The sequence below is a fragment of the Pelodiscus sinensis genome, chromosome 2 (assembly GCF_049634645.1).
Source record: "Pelodiscus sinensis isolate JC-2024 chromosome 2, ASM4963464v1, whole genome shotgun sequence".
Lineage (NCBI taxonomy): Eukaryota > Metazoa > Chordata > Testudines > Trionychidae > Pelodiscus > Pelodiscus sinensis.
The window spans coordinates 85,573,603-85,592,623 of NC_134712.1; the positions used below are offsets into that span (position 1 = coordinate 85,573,603).

General features: G+C 42.3%; 1 protein-coding gene across 2 annotated transcripts in view; it reads right to left on the reverse strand.

The window, feature by feature from the left end:
* Positions 1-6,074: 6,074 nt before the first annotated feature.
* The window catches only part of APCDD1 (APC down-regulated 1), a 44,981-nt gene continuing 32,034 nt past the window's right edge, over positions 6,075-19,021 (reverse strand). The window contains exons 4-5 of one of the 2 annotated variants that reach the window (XM_075919732.1): positions 11,756-12,077; positions 6,075-9,420 (exon numbers count right to left, since the gene is read on the reverse strand). In XM_075919732.1, coding sequence (XP_075775847.1) covers positions 8,969-9,420; positions 11,756-12,077 — 774 coding nt within the window. In that variant the 3' untranslated portion in view covers positions 6,075-8,968. 2 annotated transcript variants of the gene reach the window in all.

Below are 19,021 nucleotides of genomic sequence, written 5' to 3' on the forward strand. Positions count from 1 at the left end.
AAAAAAAAAAAAAAAAAAAAAAAAGAGAGAGAGAGAGAGAGAGAGAGAGAAAACAAAGGAGCCTTATCCTGAATACAGACAGAAGGTATCTGATGGTATGAGCTTGCCAAGATAGGGAGTTGCAGTTCCGCATGCTACTTTTTGACAAGACTCTTCAGCCTCCTGAGGCTGGGATCTCTTCTTCCCATTCTGAGCCTCCGAGAGCTGAGAAAAGAAGGGAGAGCTCTCTGATACCAAAAAGGAGAGTCTCACCAATACACTGTTTACCTGTCTCTTCATTGGCCCATGTGAGCACCGGTGGACAATTCTGGCACAGTAATCAGCCATACCACATAACTGAAGTCCCGGTATGGAATATCATTGGCACGACAACTCTAGCACTGGCACTGATACCGGTACCGACCATGATACTGACATCGATGAAGAAGCACAAGACGGACAAATCCTTCCATCCCTTCCACACCATCAGTGCCAAGTAAACTACCTGTGCTGGCTAAGGCCTGTTCCAAGTCCACCATATGCCAATCAGATCTGAGAGCCCAGGATGGACTTTTTCATTGACATCGCTATTACCATAATTGGTGCTGAATTTGTTGGCACCAATACATCGGTTTCCTCATGCTTACTGTGCACGATTACAGTGCACTGCCCTGCAGGCAGAGGCACTGCATACTAGAACAGTGAGGCGTATTTCTTCATTGCCACCTCCTTCATTTTGAGGTTTTGTTAGATCTCCGAGGTCTCCAGTGCTGTCAGTTTGAACTGCTTTCAGAGAAGACCATGGAGGTGTCTCCTCTAGTCACTCCTCACCAACTAGATCCTGCTGTGACACATACAGACACGGACATTCCTATGATCACCCTTCTCTGTGGATAATGGAATGGTGGTACCCTCCATGTTACTATAGACACTGGTCACCATGTTGCCAACGTTCAGCATCCAGGGACCATTCTAGTGCCCCACCTACGTCGCCTGCCAGGCAACCACCTCGCTCATTCCAGGCTCGTACCCCGATGACTGCTGATCAGTAGGAGATGGAAGAGAGTCAGATAACAGAAGAGGATGAGTCCCCACAACCCAGATACCTCGCTCACTGATGAGTCTTCATTATCTCGAGATGAGGCCGTCATCCCGGGGAATGTCTCCCCAGTAGATGATCTCAAGCAGTTTCAGGAACTTTTTGCGAGTGGCCACAAGCCAACAGGAGCCCCTCATTAAGGTTCAGGAAAAACACCACCTCCAGCCAACCCAGAGAGCCAAAATCACACTTCCCATAGATTAAGCTATTATGGAGGCTGCAGATAAAATATGGCAGACACGTGTGTCTGCTCCTTCCACCAACAAGCATGTGGACAAGAAATACTTTGTTCCTGTTAAGGGATCCGACTTTTTATTCACCCATTTGCAACCCAATTCATTCGTAGTTGATGGAGCTCAGCAGAGGTCAAAGCTTCCCCAATACAGAAACACTTCCCAAGATAAAGAATCCAAATGCATGGCCCTGTTTGGCAGGAAAATGTATTAATCTTCTACGTTCCAGCTACACACAGCTAATTATTCTGTCTTCCTTGCTAATCATTATTTGATAATTAATTACTTTGGGACTAAGGGAGCTGATGGAACATCTACTGGATGATAAAAGACCTGTGTTCAAATCAATAGTACAGTAGGAATACAAGATGGCTCTCACAGCTTTTACAAATGGCTTTAGATGTGGTGGACACACTGGCAAGATCTACTGCAAACTTTATCATTATGAGAATGGCTTCCTGGCTTCAAATGGTGGGAGTCCCCAAGGAGCTCCAGGGGAAGGTTGAAGAACCTTCACTTCGACAGAGAACAGTTATTTGCAGCAAAAACAGATGAGATCCTTCATACAAGTATGGATTCTCTAACTATACTCCAGATCCTTGGGATGTATACTCTTCCGTATCACTGCAAGAGACACATGCCTTATCAATGGCATCAAGACTTTTCATATTCCCAAAATCAACAAAGACCTTTTGACTAATCCTGATCTAGACCTCGGATACAGAGGAAATGACAGCGGAATAATTGCTCCTCCACCTCCCAGCGCAATAAGCAACGGGTTTGAAATGTTGGTTGCTCTTTGTGACTGGTTTGGTGCCTTTCAGAGGACCACTGCCAGCCTTCAGCTATAAGTAGCTTTCTTTCTAGGCAATTCACACTTATTTGACCTCCCAGTGTTACCCCAGAAACTTGTTGTTATACCATGGCATGTGTGTGCATGCACCTTTTTAAAATGAAATATTGATGTATAGTATATTTGCAGCATTTGACAAGATAACACTGACGTTATCTATTTAATGGCCTTTTAAAAAGCCCATAGAAATGGCTCATAAGCTTACAGTCCATGCAGACAACTCAAGTTTTCAGTACTTTGGAGAGGGAGTTGGAGAAAGGATTCCTTTTAGATATTTAAATTTAAGTTAAGTGACCTGTCTAGTATCACATGGGAACTGTGGTAAAGGCAGGGACAGAATCCAGTTCTCCAGGGTAGAATTCAAATATCTTAACCATGAGACCATCCTTTCCCTTCTGTACTGGATCGGGTCATATGGAGACTTCTTGCCTCACCACAAGCAGGCAGAACAAGTGAATAGGCAGGGCAACAACCAGTCCAGGGGCTCTTGGCACTGTGCTAGGGTCGAGCAAACAGCCAATACGCACAGGTCCTAGTTCACAGACAGGCAGCAAACAGTTCAGGGGTCTCAGGCCTATGTTTAGGCTGAGCAAATTGAGTCTCCTAGCTCTGGTGGAGAGCCAACAAGCACAGGCCTTTTGCCCAGGAACGGGGGTGGGAGAGAGGGAGGAAAGACTGCATCCCAGCCCAGGACTCAAACAGTGGGGATTCTGACTGCAACATGCTGACACAGACAGACCAGGGTCTGCTACACCTGGGCTACTTCCTAATTCCTCCTCTGGGCAGGTCCTTGGCTTGGTAGCAGGTCCTCTTGATCATTGGGGAGCAAAGCCTCCAGCAGGGCTTGCAGTAGCTCTGGCTCGGGAGTCGTCAGTGGTCCTGGTTGGTCCTCTGCTTCCTTGATATGCATGCCAGCCTCCCACTTCAAGAGCTCAGGGAAAGTGTCCAGGGCTTACCTGAGCTCTCAGCTCCAGCCCTTATATTTCTGGCTCACCCCCTCGGCTTCCTAGGTGGTGGTCTTCCTTTTCCACGTCAGAGAGGGACCAACCAGCCTCATTACATCCTTATAGTGTAACACAGATTCATCTTCCAGTCTCTCCAGGAAATGAATGTGGGTCCTACAGACCATCTCCGTCACTGTACAAACCCGATTCGTCCCCAGAGCATGTTTCATCCTGTGCACTGAATGAGGCTGGGATCCTGTGGGGAAAAATGGTATATGATCATATCATGACATACTGCATCACAATGCATGCAAAGGCTCTGAATTAAGGCTATACAAGCTTTTTCACATAATGGATCTTTTAAGTCTATAGCTAGTTATTGAGCACTTATTTATTTTAAGCCATCTTTATTTTCATCATATTAAACAACAAGCACTGGTGTTTCTCTGTGTAGAGCAAACTGTGGGTGCACCTCCCTCCTCCCCCTCAGGGTACAACATCAGCAGGCATGCAGTGGGTCCTGAGCCAGCCCCCAAAAGGGGGTAGGAAGGGAGCATCATCCCACTCCACTTCGGTCCTGCCCGGGTTCTGCTCATGACCCAAACTGCGGCCTCCACTCCTGACTACGGCTCAGCTACTAGCCTTTGCTCTTGGCCTCCGACTCCCTCAGCCCCCACTCTCAGTTGCTAGCTTCTGGCCATAGCCCCAGCCTGACCTGAACACAGTTCTGGGGGAGGGACACAGGCACATTCTATTACTGGTAAGGGGAGAGGGCATGAGAAGAAAAGTTTGAGGAGCACAGGTGTAGAGTGTGGTGATAAGATAGTAGAGCTTCATTAGAGAATCAATGTAAGGCAAGATGTTACCACTAGATGGCAATATTTTCTTATGCCTACCCACTGTTTTCTTAGAGAGCTTGATTTCTTCCAGCGAGTTTTAAATTACCTAATGAGCTGCTTAAAGCTACTGGTATGGAAACATCACAAGATCAAAAGATCAAGTCTTTAATATAACTTTAAAGTCACATTACACGCGATAAAGCATTGACGTTTGTTTTAGAAGCAAATATTTGGTATGTGGCATTTCATGGATCAGAGTATCATAGTGGCGTGACACTGGAAGATATGCCTGAATCTAGTAATATATATTAATGTGCAGTTAATCAAATTAAACTAATGCAAATTTTGTTGTTTGCCGCCTCCTGGTCTCCACAATATTCGTGCTCATGACTGAGTAAAAAAAAAAATCTGTGGGAATATATGATTTAGTTAAATTAATTAAATGTCTAGAGATGTTTTAATATATCAATTTTTTCTCTTTCTGGAATTTGTCTAACTTGATATATATGGCCTGATGCCATACCTCTTATATAGACAAATATATTGAATTTCCATTCAGTTATATAATATCTGAAAGTATAAATTTGTGCTGCCGTTACTTAGCAAATCCTTCTAGATGAAAGCCTTTATTTAATGAAGGAAATATTCTTCTGTGCAGTTTTAGCTCTTGTTTTACAGCAGAATTTCTTATAAATTGCAAAGCTTTAACTAGAGCTGGGAAAAGTGTTTCTACACTAGATTTTTTTTTGGAGGGGTGGGGGGCAAAAATGCAGATTCAGTGACACCAAAATGTTCTAGAAATTGGCATTAACTTTGCTGACTTGTTTCAATTGGAGAAAATTTTGAAAAAAGCTAAAAGTTTTGTTTCAGCATTTTTGAAACACCTTTCATTTCTTTTGTTTTAAAGGACTTTTTATTTCAAAACTTGCTTTACGTTTTAAAGCTTTTGATGACTTAAAGGCATGAAAATTGAAACCGCATTTTGTTTGATCCAAAATGTGTTTTTTCTCATTTTTAATTTGCAAGAAAAAAAAAGAAAGGATTTGGTTTGGTCCCCAAAAAGAGAGCGAGCACACGTGCAAGAACTGTTGTTCAGCCAGTTCTAGATGTAACAGAATAGAATGAACAGAATGCAAATTGAAATGGATGGCTTGCAAGCAGTGAGCGCATTATTTCAGGTAGCATTCATTGACCATTTCTTTTACTCAAAGTTTAGTGTGAATTAATTTTGGTCCCAGGAGGCTGTGATAGTGTTGTGACTGAAATACTTCTCAGGAGTTTTTTGCTCTGTACCAAACTTGCAAAGAAGATGGGTGAAGGCAGAAGGAGAGAGAGAATGCTTATTCAAAAGTCAATTTTGTGTCAACAACATTGTTTCTTACATTGTTGAAAACATTTGCTTTGAATAACAGATTTTCCTCTACCAACCTAATTTAGTTTTATTTTAATAGTAAAATAAAAATTCAGTGATTTAAGAAATTAATCTGTGATGACAGCAAGAAAATCACCATTGTTATGTCACTAAAGAGGAGAAGTGTAATGAGGAAAAACTCTGAAGTACAAAATGTTTTTGTACTTTTGTGATGGAGGCTTGCAAAGTTATGAAATATATGAAAATTCATTGTGTATTGCCCTGGTTTTTAATATCTAGGCTTGCATTTTTGCCCTCAGGTACAAATTGGAGCAAGTGAGCCAGAACAGAAATCTTGTGTTTGGTTAGAGTTCGTTTATGAAAATATTTTGTTTCTATTGAAACCACACTCCCTTTGTACTGACACAGCTGCTCTGACTGGATCACTGTACAGTCCTCGTAGGCCAACAGTATCATTCCTTGTTGTGTGCTTCCAGGATATATTTCAGCCTATTTTATCAAAAGACCCTGAAGAGTTTTAGTTTGAAACTTATACCTGTGTTCATCAGAGCTCTTTCTAGCTAATTCAGCTGAGGTGATCTACTATGATCTAGATTACTAGATAATAACTCCCCCCCCCCCCTTTTTTAAGCTAAGTTATTTGATAAAGGGTTTCAGTCTAGTTTGGGTTTAATTTACCACGAGGCCTTTTATTTTTTACAGGTGTATAAAAGACAAAACACAATCATTACAGATGAGATACGGAGGAATTCGTCTCCACTCAGTCTTTTATTTCAATCAGTATTTTAACAAGTGCTCAAATTTTCCTGGCAGTTTAATCTGGAACACGAAGTTGGGAAGAAAAATATCTTCTATAACTTTACAAAAATAAAAATATATTTTTAAAATCCTGGGCTTTAAGCAAATACACTCCAACATTAGCAAGGATGACGTATATATTTCAAAATATAGACTCCTGTCATGTTTTGAACTACAACAGCAGGCACAATGTGTAAACTGTAGTGAAACACACAAAGAGTCTTACTTCTGATCATTTTTTTCCTTTCTGTTACATTTTGTGCTTTGAGAGAAGTTAGTTCAAAAAAAGTGTACAAATGATTTGTACAACAGCTTCTTTTGCTGGTCATATCCGGATACAGTAACTTCTGGACCAGAATGTCACAATGTTGCTACAGAACTCCAGTGTCAAGTTGCACTATTGTGTAAGAAAATGGGTTCAGTCCTTTCACTTCTTAAAAATGTGTGAACCTAAATGATATAAATTACTCTATTCACAGGTCCTCCGTTGTTAAGTTTTAACACGTTAGGCTGACAGGCCATGGAGCCACGTCATTCAAACTATAGACTAGAATATATTTGTATTGTGCCATAGGTGTACATAGTGCTATACAATTTAAAATGAGTTTGATGAATTAGAGAATCAATAACTCGTGCAATTTTCATCTAATTTGCATATGTGACAACTGCATACATCTTGTAGCATACTGACTGCATATTTTACTCAAATTTGAAGATTTGTTCCTATCTCAGCCATTAATAATGAAGATAAACAAATGGGCAACTAATATTTAAAATGGTATACACTGAGTATATGTAAGGCCAGCAGACACTGGTTATCTGTGGGCGGAATCAAACCTAGGATCTCTGGAGCTTTGTACATGAGCCTCTACTGCATGAGTTGGCTATTAACTAAGGCTGTAGAGCAGACTCATTATTCTCTGGTAAATGGGCTTAATGTTACCAGATGGGATAGTATATCACACCTAGAAGGGATGTGGGTTACATATGGACATAGGAAGGCATTTCTTACCTCATCTGGAAAGAAAAAGAAAAAAAAAAAAAAAAAAAAGGGAGGGAGGAATGTGCAAAGCACCCTTTTCATTAAATATATACCTGTACCTGGAAATTATATTTCATAGGCAATATAACAAGTGAAACAGAAAAGCCTCAGGTTGAATTCCTATACTTACTCCATACAAAAATGTTCACCAAGTAACTTATTTTTAAACCACGTCTATGGTACTGAAAATATGAATTATACATAGAGATGAATTAAACTTTTGTCCTATTGGCTAGTAGTATAAAGACACTCTCTATGCAAAGCCAAATATTCACAAAATGGCAATTCAATGTACATGCTATTATTTAATCATTTTAGTTTTATATTAGACAGTCACATGGAAAAAAAGACCAGATCACCTCATAAGTTTTTCCTAAAAAGTTCATCGTTAAGTGCTGAGACCAAGCTTGGAAAACGTAAGTGAAGAAGGAAAAAATGTTCAGAAAACATTCTGGGGTATGTGAAACAGGAGTCAATCTGGGAGTCTTAACATATGTTTGATTCCCTGCTGATATTAGACTCAACTGAATTACTTCTCCATTTTAAACTGATGCCCTTCACATGGTGATGTGGAGGGGAGTTCTCCCCTGGGTATGTATGCCTCCTCTCTTCCTAGCACAACCTCCCAAACCTGTGACGCCACAAACTCAGTGTGACCATGTATAGGGGCTTGTTTACTGAAAGGAAGGAGAGGAGGGCTTTGTATTTTCTGCAACACATTCCCTTTGGAGAAATTTCGTCCATCTTTTCAAACGTTCAGCTATTTCTCTGCTCCCTAAGTTAAAAGGAGGAAGCCGTGATTTGGCCCTTGGTATGTACCCTGCTAGAAATCTTTCATTACTTCCTACCTCCTGTCACTTTACAATTCTTCATCTATTTTGGCATGGTTTTTTTTAAAAATGTGTGTTATGGCCCAGCTCCACTGTTTTGTACACCCCTAACAAAATGAAATCTGAGGCAGGAACATTGCATACGGAGAGCATAAAGGGTATAACACTGAGCAAGCTACTAATACTTCTGCAACTTGCATATACTGTGCATACTTGATGGAAAAGATGTTTTTTCCATCATCTGATTTTAAAGGGGGGGGATTGTAACTAAGATACAATGGGAGGCACAAAGCAATTGAATACGTAATATAACTGAATGAGAAAAATACTCATATCCCACTAAACCTTTGGTTGGTTTTACAAGTTAAACAATTATATGTAAAAATAGTTTAAATTACTTTGAATGTTACTTAATTAGAATTTTCTATTTACCTTCTGACTGAAGGACAGTTTATATTTTTTTCTTTTTGTGTAAAACCTGTAAGATTATACTGAGAGAGATCCTTTTGGGATTTCTTTATATGTACATATCTACAGCAGAGTCCTAAAGAATAAAACAAAAGCCAATATCACAGTATTAACACAATACTATACAGAGTGATTCCTGATAAAATCTGATGAGAAACTGAGTGTTAAGGGGAAAATGAGCCACGAAAGCAAAATGGCAGCGCCAACTGAAGCAGGAACTTTAGGTTCACCCTAGCAGTTAAAAAACCCAAATAAGTCTGCAGTCGTAAAGTGCAATTACTGTTGTGCAGTCATGTCAGGCCAGGGATCAGACTGGATGAAGTTCAAAGCAAGAAACATCAAACGAGTGCTGTTCATGATTCAAGGAGGGGAAAAGGAAAAGAACAACAGTTCTCAGGCATTCCAGTGCATCAAGAAAATAAATGTCCTTTTCTTTCTGAAAAGAAAAAAAAACCCTCAGTCGTATGGAATCCTGGTTTTGTAGTCACAAAAAATAGATTTTTTTTTCCTTTCAACTGTGAATGTTCCAATGTGATCCAGTACAAATAAACAGCATCAGAGTAAGCATAAATACACTGGAATCCTTTTTTGGTGCCCTGCTGCTATAGCGGCCTATTTTATTCTCCTCTGCTGATTCTTCAGGTCTTGGTGCTGATGAAGCACACTGAACTAATGGCATCTGATAAGAAGTGGCTCTCTTCTCTGGTCTGTCTGGACTGGATCCATCGCTAGGTCTCTGGCCATTATATAGTAAGTAGCTACCCCTGGCATTCTGCTCCATTTTGAAGATTTCATATTCTGTGTGTGGTAGGCGGATCCCCAAAGCAACACAGCCATTTGTGTGAGTAACATCCTGTTGCACTCCAACTTGCCAGGATCCCTCTGCTCCACACTCATTCCCATTGAAGACATTCAGCAGAGAGGCTGTAGCTATATCCATGGGAGTAACTTTCATGTGATTAACTGTAAAGGAAGAAGAGAGAATTGAGCGTCTCGGGGGAAGAAAGCAAAAAGTGCAGGTGGTTGTCTTATTTTAATATAGCCCTGAATTCAGAGATGCCACAAATAACTTGATTCTCCTCTGTTGGTCAGTTTTAAATACATAGAGAAAAGAAGATGCAATAAAACTTTTCTCAGATGTTACATCTCATGGTAGGGATGTGAGTGGTTAACCAGTGCTGGGAGCAGCTGCCTGCCTCCAGCCTGCCATGGGCTTGGCAGCTCCACCCCAACATGGGGTCTGGGAATGGGAGCCCTGCAGTGTGGGGGCTATTCCAGTCAGGCTAAAGCAGTCCTCCACCTGGGATCCCCTTAGTCGATTAACCTAACATTTAATGGATTAACTGATCAGGATTTTTACATCCCTATTCCATGGGCGGCAAGAGAATTTTGAAAATATACTAGTCTACAAAACTAATGACCTAACAAATTCCAAATGGAAACCTCACATCTCAGAAAATGCAGGTTTCACCATCCCTCATAGACTACCCATATCATTGTATGAATTACAGCTTTAGGTCTGAATCATAGAGGGATACTCTATCCTCTGTCTTAAATAATGGCAGTTTATAATTTCAGATGTAAGAGTCTAACAACTTTCTTCAATTAGGGCTACAATGACCAAATTTCAGTGGAGTTTGTCACTGAGTGTTGATTTTCATCAGAGAGGCTAAAATTTGCTCTGGGGAAGAATGTGGCCCAAAACAAAAATAGAGAATTGAAGTTTTCAGTGGATTAGCATTGACAAATTTCTCCAAAAATAAAAACAAACCCGTCATAACCTTTCAGAAATATAACTTCTGCTGCAGGACATTAACAGTTATGAGTCCAGATTTTTTTAAAAGCTTTTCAAAATTTTCATGTTGTGATTTTATAATCCTATGTGTGTTTGGGTGGTCTCACAATCCATATTACTTCCCAAGTCCTACACAAAGATCAACTGAAGAAAACTAACAGTTCACCTTATTTTTCTAGTGCTGCAGTCTCATATGTTCAGTGGCAGATTGAACAATTCATTATAAATAAGCAGAATGGGTGAAATATTGGCCTTACTGAAGTTTTCACTCCATGTAATTGCTTCTAGGTAACCAGCCATGGCTCTGTGTTGCTATTGTGAGCAGAGACTCTGAAAGACTAGAGCAACCCTTAGTCTCCTTAGGAAATTCCAGTCCAACCTGTAAGCTCTTTCAATCAGGCTTTTTTTCCCCTAAGTTGGGGAGTCTAAAAGGACACTGAAGCTTTTTAAATGTGATTTCAAGTTACACTACATGGGGCTGTGAACATGAGTGGTGGGTATGTAAGGCAGAGGAAGGCAGTCCCTTCCCAAACATCCACCTTGGCCACATCCGCATTCCACCCCCCGTCAGCACTGCTCCCCCTGTCTCCTGGAGCTGTCTGGGCTTTTGCCCTGTGCTTCCAGCCTTCCCCGTGCTCCAAGGGGGCCAGACCATGAGCTGCAAGTGTTCCACAGGAGGGTGGGAGGGGGAAAGTACGGGGATGCTACAAGCACGTGCTTGGGGGAGGCTCAGACCATGAGCTGTCCATGCTTGGGGAAGCAGACTGCAAGTCGCCCATGCTTGGGAGAGGGATGGAGTGCACAGGCTGCCTGTACTCTAAGGAGGCTGAGGAAGACTGTAGGCCACCTGTGCTGGGGTGGGAGAGGCTGAGGAAGGTAGCTACTCCTATAGTGCATGGGTTGGTTCCCAGAGGGGGACCACAGTTGGTAGGGCCTTGTGAGGAAGGAGTGGGGCTTGGGGCTTGCCTCCTCCAACCGTAGGTTCGCCCATGCCTGTGAATCTTGCTAGATCTCAAGCTAAGCAGGATAGGTATAGTCAGCGCTTGATGATGAGTGACTTTGTCAATCCTGGGCTGCCTTTTGTCTTAAGATGCTATAGCTACTGATCTCTTGCTGTAAAAAATTCTACAGGATTCTTTGTAAGAGGCTGGTGCTTTCACCACATTGGACCTCTTGGATACTGAATTCTGCCCCATAGGCTCCTATGAGAGATTCTTCACTTAGTGACTGCAGCTGTTTTGTAATTTCGCTGTGCATTATTTTAAAGTCACCACACTCTGCCTCAGAAGGTGCTGTATTTCAGTGTATGAACATGCATGTGAGTGGGGAGGGAGGGTTAGGAGAGAAGTGACCCCTCTCTGTAGTTTGCACATCAGTTTGTTGGCGAAATTCTTGAACTATATGAATTTTGAATCCTTTTTTCTTGGCAACTTTCCCCCAGGAAGGAACAATTCCATCTTTTACTTGGTAACCGAACATGAGTGTGCAACGTTGTGACCTTACCTTTGAAGACAAACTCTGTTCCTCCCATCACTTTGGAAGAGTGCACGCCTCTGCTGTAGCGCCCCTTGGCATAGATGGTAAAGGTGGGGTGCTTACAGATGGGGTCAGAGTAGTGGTAGTAGTGACCCTCCCAGGTGTTATTGTTATCATGGAAGATGAAGTGCCGGGTGAGAAAGAGGACTTCAGGACGCACTTCGCAGCGCTGGCTCACCCACTCTCCATGCAATCCAATAGTCAAATCGGCCTTTGGAGGTAAGATTGGAGGATGGTGCTCATCTGACCGGTAAATGATTCGACATGCTATACAGGAGTGATCATGATTCTGAAACAAAGTGGAGAAAAACCCTGTTAAGACATTCTCCTCGAGGAAGACCATGATGTTAGTGGCCTACTGAGGTGAAATCAACCTCACCTCTAAGGATTTAAAATGTTTTCCTCAGATTGGCTACATTCTACAGCAATACCATATGTCAAAGTGAGGTACCTGGAATATAGAGCACATAGCATATTGTGCATCAGGGAGATGGCTAACCTAGTCATTTCTTCTTCTGGGTTTACCTTCAACAAATATTTTGCTTCAGATATATGTTTTATTTTGAAGGGAAAAAACACACTGAATCTATAATGATAGGAGAATGGCTAACTTACAAAAGTAGGTGTCTTTAAAATCTGCTCTTAATTTAATTACAAAACACATTTGTTCAGCTCTGACTTGTACTTATTACATCTTTTTAATTATTAACTTTGTATACTGTGGACATATCCACCCTCCTAACTTTTTTAAGTTGGCTAGCAGTCTGGACATTTAATACCCTGCTATTTAAACTTTTGAAGATGTAGTAAGCTGGAGTGTAAAATATCAACACATCGATATTTCATTTCCAGTGATATCTGAATGAAGGGTCTCTATCAGTTTTCCTCTCAATGACATGCACGCATCTCCACTCACTTCAGTGGAGTTGCATACGTGTGTGCAAGCCAAAGTTTGCCCCTAAACTTAAGAATGAAACATCAAATTTCTCCTGTGTTTTACTAATAAAACACCATAGATGATTAAACTGAGAAAATAGTTGTCTGTTGATTTACTACTTGCTTTTCACTCATTTGGACAATCAGTCTCTATGGATAAAATTTCCATCTTTGAACTATAAGAATATAGCAGGTGAAATATGCCACCAACCACTTCACCAGTCTGATGCTGGTGACTGTGAAATGTTCAAGGAGATTAAAGAAACTACACAAACTGGAAACACAATAATAATAAAAAATTTCAAATACTCCCATGTTGACTGGGAATATGTCACCTCAGGATTATTTGTAGAGAAAATATATTTAGACTCCATTAATGACTATTTCTTGGACCAGCCAGTTCTGGAACTCTCAACGGGAGAGCAATTCTTGATTTAGTTGTAAGCAGAGCACAGGATCTGGTCCAAGAGGTGAATATATACCTGAACCACCCAGTAAGAGCAATCATAATGTAATTACATTTAATATCCTTGTAGAGGGCAAAATACAGAAGAAACACACCACAGTAGTTTTTAACTACAGAAAGGAGAACACTACAGAAATGAAAACACACCAGTTACACAGATATTAAAAGGAAGAGTGACCAAGAATGAAATGCCTGCAAACTATTTAAAATACCACAATAGAGGCTCAAATGAAATATATGCCCCAAAATAAAAAAAACCTGAGGACTCAAATTATCATCAGGACTAAATAGCAGAATAACAGAAAAAAGGTATTCTTTAAAAACTAGAAATCAAATACTGTTCATTCCATCTGAAGCATTTGGCATTGGCCACTGCCAGAAGACAGGATACTCAGAGATGGACTGGTCTGTTCCAATATGGCCGTATGCAGTGGTGGTGGTAGTGGTGTGTTGGTCCCATGCTAGTAGACACACAAGATAGGTGAGGTGATCTCTATTATTGGGCTATCTTTTGTTGGTGAAAGAGACAGGGTTTTGAACTAACACAGAGCTCTTCTTCAGATGTTGGACCAATAAAAGATATGTTTACCCCCTGCCTCCTTTTATGGCCTTGTGTCACTTTCTGGTTCTTGTGTATTGGACAAAGTTGTGACATCTGGGTCAACATGTTTACACTGAATCAATATGTTTTCACTGTTATAAAAACATCAAGAAAACATTTCTAATGGATTTTTAAACTGCTCCCATTCTTGGCCAAGACTATCTGACGTTATCCTTTTTATAATGCAAGCATCTAATTCAGTAAGGGCATATTTCAGTGCCATTACAATCAGCGAGCGGTATACAATTGATTGCAATGGGAAAGTTTTGGCTTGTTTATCTAAAAAGGCCTGATGATGTGAGGTGTGAAGCACTGCCATTGATTCCCCCTGGCGACGAGGCCATTTAATCTTCTGCAAGATTCAGCTTTGTATGAACATCGGGGGTGTTTTTCTGAACTGGGGGCCCACCAGACTCTCCACTGTGCTATGGCCCATCCCCCAGAGGGACTTGGGGAGGCAACCTTATTGCTGTCTTCCTCAGCTCCTGTATTGGACAATACCCCCCTCCCCTTAAAGCCAGCTGCCATGCTTTTAGAGACTCTTCTGTGCTGCTCTATACTTTTTACCTGACATCTGGGTGTGGTTTTGTATTATAAATAATTTGCTTAAGGCTTTTCACAGAAACTAAAGTGTCTGTGTGTCAGGGTGGAGAGAGTCTCAGGGTATGTCTACACTACAAAGTTAGTTCGAACTAACAGACGTTAGTTCGAACTAACTTTAATAGGTGCTACACTAGCGCTCCGCTAGTTCGAATTTGAATCGAACTAGCGGAGCGCTTAGTTCGAACTAGGTAAACCTCATTTTACGAGGACTAACGCCTAGTTCGAACTAGCTAGTTCGAACTAAGGGCTGTGTAGCCCTTTAGTTCGAACTAGTGGGAGGCTAGCCCTCCCCAGGTTTCCCTGGTGGCCACTCTGGCCAACACCAGGGAAACTCTATGCCCCCCTCCCGGCCCCGGACCCCTTAAAGGGGCACGGGCTGGCTACGGTGCCCGTGCCAGGTGCAAGCCTGCCAGCACCCAGCTAGCAGACCCTGCACCTGGCACGGCACAGAGCCACCCACCCGATGCCCCCCAGCCCACCCCCTCTTGCCGGGACCAGGCTGGCGGCTCCCGGGAGCTTGCCCTGGACTGCAAGAGGCGGGCACCTTCCTGGGCTAGTGCGGACATCGTGGACCTTGTCCACGATCTCCGCACTAGGCACAGGAAAGTGGCCGTCTAGGGCAGGAGAGCTGCCAGCCTGGCCACCCAGGACCAGGTGTGCATGAAAATCAAGGGGGTCCACTGAGACCCCCGACCCTGAGCCCTGAGCTTACAATGGCCGTACTGGGTCAGACCAAAGGTCCATCTAGCCCAGTAGCCTGTCTGCCAACAGCGGCCAACCCTAGGGACCCTGGAGGGGATGGACCGAAGACAATGACCAAGCCATTTGTCTCGTGCCATCCCTCTCCAGCCTTCCACAAACTTTGGGCAGGGACACCACTCCTACCCTCTGGCTAATAGGACTCCATGGACCCAACCTCCATGACTTGATCTCACTTCCCTTTAAACTCTGTTCTAGTTCTAGCCTTCACAGCCTCCTGCAGCAAGGTGTTCCACAGGTTAACTATTTGCTTTGTGAAGAAGAACAACTTTCTCTTACTAGTTTCAAGCCTGCTACCCATTCCTTTCCTTTGGTGTCCTCTAGTCCTTCTTGATGGGAACTCAGGAAGAACTTTTCTGAATGCACCCTCTCCACCCAACCCCTGCTTTTAGAGACCTCTATCCTGTCCCCCTCCGTCTCCTCTTTTCTAAGCTGAACAGTCCCAGTCTCTGTAGCCTTTCTTCATCTGGGACCTGTTCCCAACCCCTGATCATGTTAGTTGCCCTCCCCTCTCCCAGCCTTTCTCTTCCCCTCTCCCACCTCCTTTTCCCAGTCTCCCCCAGTTTTTTTTCAATAAAGACAGAGTCAATGTTGGAAGAAACGTTATCTTTATTTTGTACATCAATAAGAAGGGGGGCTAAGGAAGGGTAAGTGGAAGGAGGTGAGGGAGGAATGGGGTACGAGCCCCCGATGGGGAGGACTGGGCTGGCTCTGCGGGCTTCTGGGGGTGGAAGCTCTCCTGCAGCCCCCCAATTACTCCCTCTCCCCAGATGGCAGCCTGCGGCAAGTGCAGCCGGGCTGATGGCCGAGTGGTGTGATGTGCCCAGTGTGGACACTCAGGGCACTCCAAGCCAGAACTTCTTTGCAAGCGGGGCACCCCTTAGAACTGTGTGTCCGGGGTGGGGGTCGGGACCCTTTAAGCGCAGCCCTCGGCTAGCCTGAGACAGCATCTCCACGCTCTAAGTCCTCCTTTTATGCCCTGCCGGCACTGCTTCCGGCCATCCTTAAGCCCTGTTCAGAGTCCACTCAATGTGGACTTGCTAGTTCGAACTAGCAAAACGCTAGTTCGAACTAGTTTTTAGTTCTAGATGCGTTAGTTCGAACTAGCTTAGTTCGAATTAACTAATTCGAACTAAGTTAGTTCGAACTAGCGCTGTAGTGTAGACGTACCCTCAGTTCTCTTTCTAATGGATAAGTGTTGACACAACGACCAAACCATTACATATCCGGTGCATTTTGGTATGGGGTGTAATGTGTTGGGTGAGCAGTAATTAAACTAAAATGCAGAATGAGCCTTCTGTTGATGTCAGGTTCAAGGTCTCTAGCAGGGAGGAATTCTATTTCCAAGGCTCCTGGTCCTCTAACATTGGATATTTATGTAGCTTCCAGCACTAATTGGTTGGGACTTTACAAAGGTAGGTTGGGTTTTTTTTTGTTTCTATGGGAAAATGTGTTCCAAGTTCCAAACAAACAACTTACAAACTTTTGGAACACAACCTGCTCCTAAGGTGGGGATTTCTTATACACAGCTGCAAGAGCAACTGTTTCTGCTTTGCTAAGCAAACTTCGAGCCACAGTTTATTGAAGGATAAACCATGAAACACTTTTATTAAGCTAACATGATTTGTCAATAAATAATTAAATTAAGCAGAACAACTAGAGTCCTGTTAGATAAAAGCAAAATTTTCTGGTATTACTAACTCTAGTATATTTGCTACATACTGTTTGTTTACAAATATCATCTTTGGATCTGATGGGAGAACGTCTATAAAGGGCTTTTGAAATACAGAATGTGTGATTGGTGCTTTACGCTAGATTGAAAAAAAAAACTTGTCTAGTTAGAGGGAAAAGTAAAGAACATACAGTCTTATGCCATTTTCCCCTTTCATGGACTATGTCCATATAAATACAGAGAAATGTCACTAAGTAATTCTATTGAGCCAGTGGAGGTGCTAAAGATTTGCCCGAGTGTAACTGAGAACAGAACTTGGTCTGGAATATTTAGCTAACATGAATGTTAAAAATGCACCAATAAAGTGTTGCATTTTCTGAGTTTTGAGGGTTTCATTTGGAGTTTGTTGGCTGGTCCAATGGTTCAGTTGTTAGCTAGCACTCAGGAGACCAGACAGAGCTCAATTCCTGTCTCTGCCACAGGCTGCCTGTGTGACCTTGAAGAAAACAAAACCACCAACGAAACCCAGACTCTGTGCCTCAGTTCCCTTACATGCAAAATGTGCATTCTCTGCCTAGCACTGTAGTGAGAGTAACTGTTAAAGATTATGCAGAGTTCAGATACTAAGGTGATGGAATCCTATTCCTGAGGGCAATCTGCTCCAAACACTTAAAAGTTCTCTGCTAAGAGAAAATTCTGAGTTCTGGATGCAGGGGGTGGATCTGGATGCATGGTAGTTTGTTGGGAGTTCTGGGTGCAATGGCAATAGGAGTCTGCAGGGAGGTCCAGATGAAATGGGGCTCAGTGCGTGTGGGAGTCAGTGTCCGGGGGAATAGAGCTCAGGAGGAGCTGGGCGTCTCCAAGCTGTCAGTCCAGCACCTTTCACAAACATTAATTCACGTGATGATGATCAAAAATATTAGCCCACAAGCAACTCTGGACCATAAATATTAAAGTAAATCAGAAAGTTTTCTACAGAAGACAGATGAGTTTAATAAATCCCAAGTAACCTGAAGATGAAACACCTAGCAATGTTTTATGATAGGGCTGAGGAAGGAGGTAACAAAAGTTTTTTCAGCTTTTGTAGTAGGGTTTGTTTGTGAGCAGGACTGTAATACAAAGATTCTAATCTTTCTTTTAACTTATTCTGGCTGCTACATAGTGGGAGCTCTACTGAAAATATAGCTCCTCTGACCCCACATAATCCAGTTTCTGCTTCCTTCTGGCTTTGACTTGAAAATCCTTTAAGAGAGTGATGAATTTTTGAATAGGAAGTATATACTTATACACCCTCCAAAGTCCTTGAAAATGTAGCTTTTGTCTAATTAATGGAAGAAAGATTTTGTTTTTGTTTATAAAGTGAATGGACCTAATTATGGAGTAATATTTATTTTTGAGGGTGGCTTTTTTGTTTTTCAATGTTGCTTTCTTTTCTAGGCCAGTTGCTTTTGGCTGTAAATCACACTGCTTAAGGCCCTGTAAATCACTCCTTTTCCATAGGTCTTAAGCAAGGGTAATAGGATCTAGTTTCTAAACATAGTTAAAGAAAACAGAACAGTGGCAAAAAGCATTTGCTGCTATTCTCCAAGCACAACTGCAATAACTTCTAATAAACTCGCAAGCACGAAGTCAGATAAAATGCTGTAAAATGAGCTGTGGTTATGATGGCTCCCCGTCCTTACTTTACAAAAAAAATGTAAGATTCTTTATGGAGCTATGGGGCTTTTTCCTGTTGTGAAAGGGGGCTTTCCCTTTGCAAGTAGCTGCATAATACTGACTCCATGGTTGCCCAAATTTTCTGTTCTTGGTGATTCTTCTGAGTCAGACTAAAAGGCCATGTAGACTACTGGCTGCCTAGCTGACAGACCTGTTCAGGAGCTGAGGGACATAAGAGGTTCTCAGTGATTTTGAAGATTTCCACCAAGCCCAAGATTTGGTGGTGATGGGGGACTTCAACTATCCAGACATATGTTGGGAAACTAACACAGCGGGGCACAGGCTATCCAATAAGTTTCTGGACTGCATTGGAGACAACTTTCTGTTTCAGAAGGTTGAAAAAGCTACCAGAGGAGAAGCTGTTCTGGATTTGGTTTTAACAAATAGGGAGGAACTAGTTGAGAACTTGAAAGTGGAAGACAGTATAGGGGACAGTGATCATGAAATAATAGAGTTCATGATCTTAAGGAAAGGTAGAAG